Here is a 621-nt window from a genome sequence, read left to right on the forward strand (position 1 = left end):
TTCAAAAAGAGAGAGAGAAAAAAAAATGTATTACTAAAATTCAAGCAGGTCAAAATTTAATTTAATTTGCAATGTAAATAGATCCACTGAGGCAAGACATTTTTTAGTATTCACAGAGTAATATAAAGGAGACTTTTTATACTGTTAAAATATATTAACAATAAGACGGAATTGCACACTAGTCAGAATCCTGCAAATATCAAACTCGGAACTTGTATCACATGAAGGTTATATTCATGCACATGAAACGCTCTTAGCAACCTAAACAAAAAATTGTAAAATACAAATTGGTAAAACTTAGGGCACAAAACTTCACTTCATTAACACTAATGTTAGACACATTACCGTAATTAATCAAACTCAAGGAAACAAACCTAAACTTTAAATTCTCTTTCATATACACATCAAACACAAGGATAATCAATAACTGGGTTCTATCAGTTGGGCAAAAAATACACACACACTTCCATTTTCTACATGTAAATGCATATTAGACTCTTCATAAAACAAAACTTGTTAATTATCACAGCCAAACTGAGAACGTGATAGAGTTGGTCTCACGAACCTCTCTTTGATTCTTGAGTACCTGCCTCTGTCAGGGAACAAATAAGATAAAAACTT

The 621-nt window shown here is 31.2% G+C and overlaps 1 protein-coding gene across 1 annotated transcript in view; it reads right to left on the reverse strand.

The window, feature by feature from the left end:
* LOC119590475 (glycine-rich protein HC1-like) overlaps window positions 1-621 on the reverse strand; it is a 2,255-nt gene that overhangs the window by 570 nt on the left and 1,064 nt on the right. Inside the window, exons 2-3 of the mRNA XM_037939134.1 lie at window positions 536-592; window positions 206-261 (exon numbers count right to left, since the gene is read on the reverse strand). Of these exons, the coding sequence (XP_037795062.1) occupies window positions 206-261; window positions 536-592 (113 nt within the window). The remainder of the gene's footprint in view (window positions 1-205; window positions 262-535; window positions 593-621) is intronic.

Source organism: Penaeus monodon, chromosome 27, assembly GCF_015228065.2.
Source record: "Penaeus monodon isolate SGIC_2016 chromosome 27, NSTDA_Pmon_1, whole genome shotgun sequence".
Classification (NCBI taxonomy): Eukaryota; Metazoa; Arthropoda; class Malacostraca; order Decapoda; family Penaeidae; genus Penaeus; species Penaeus monodon.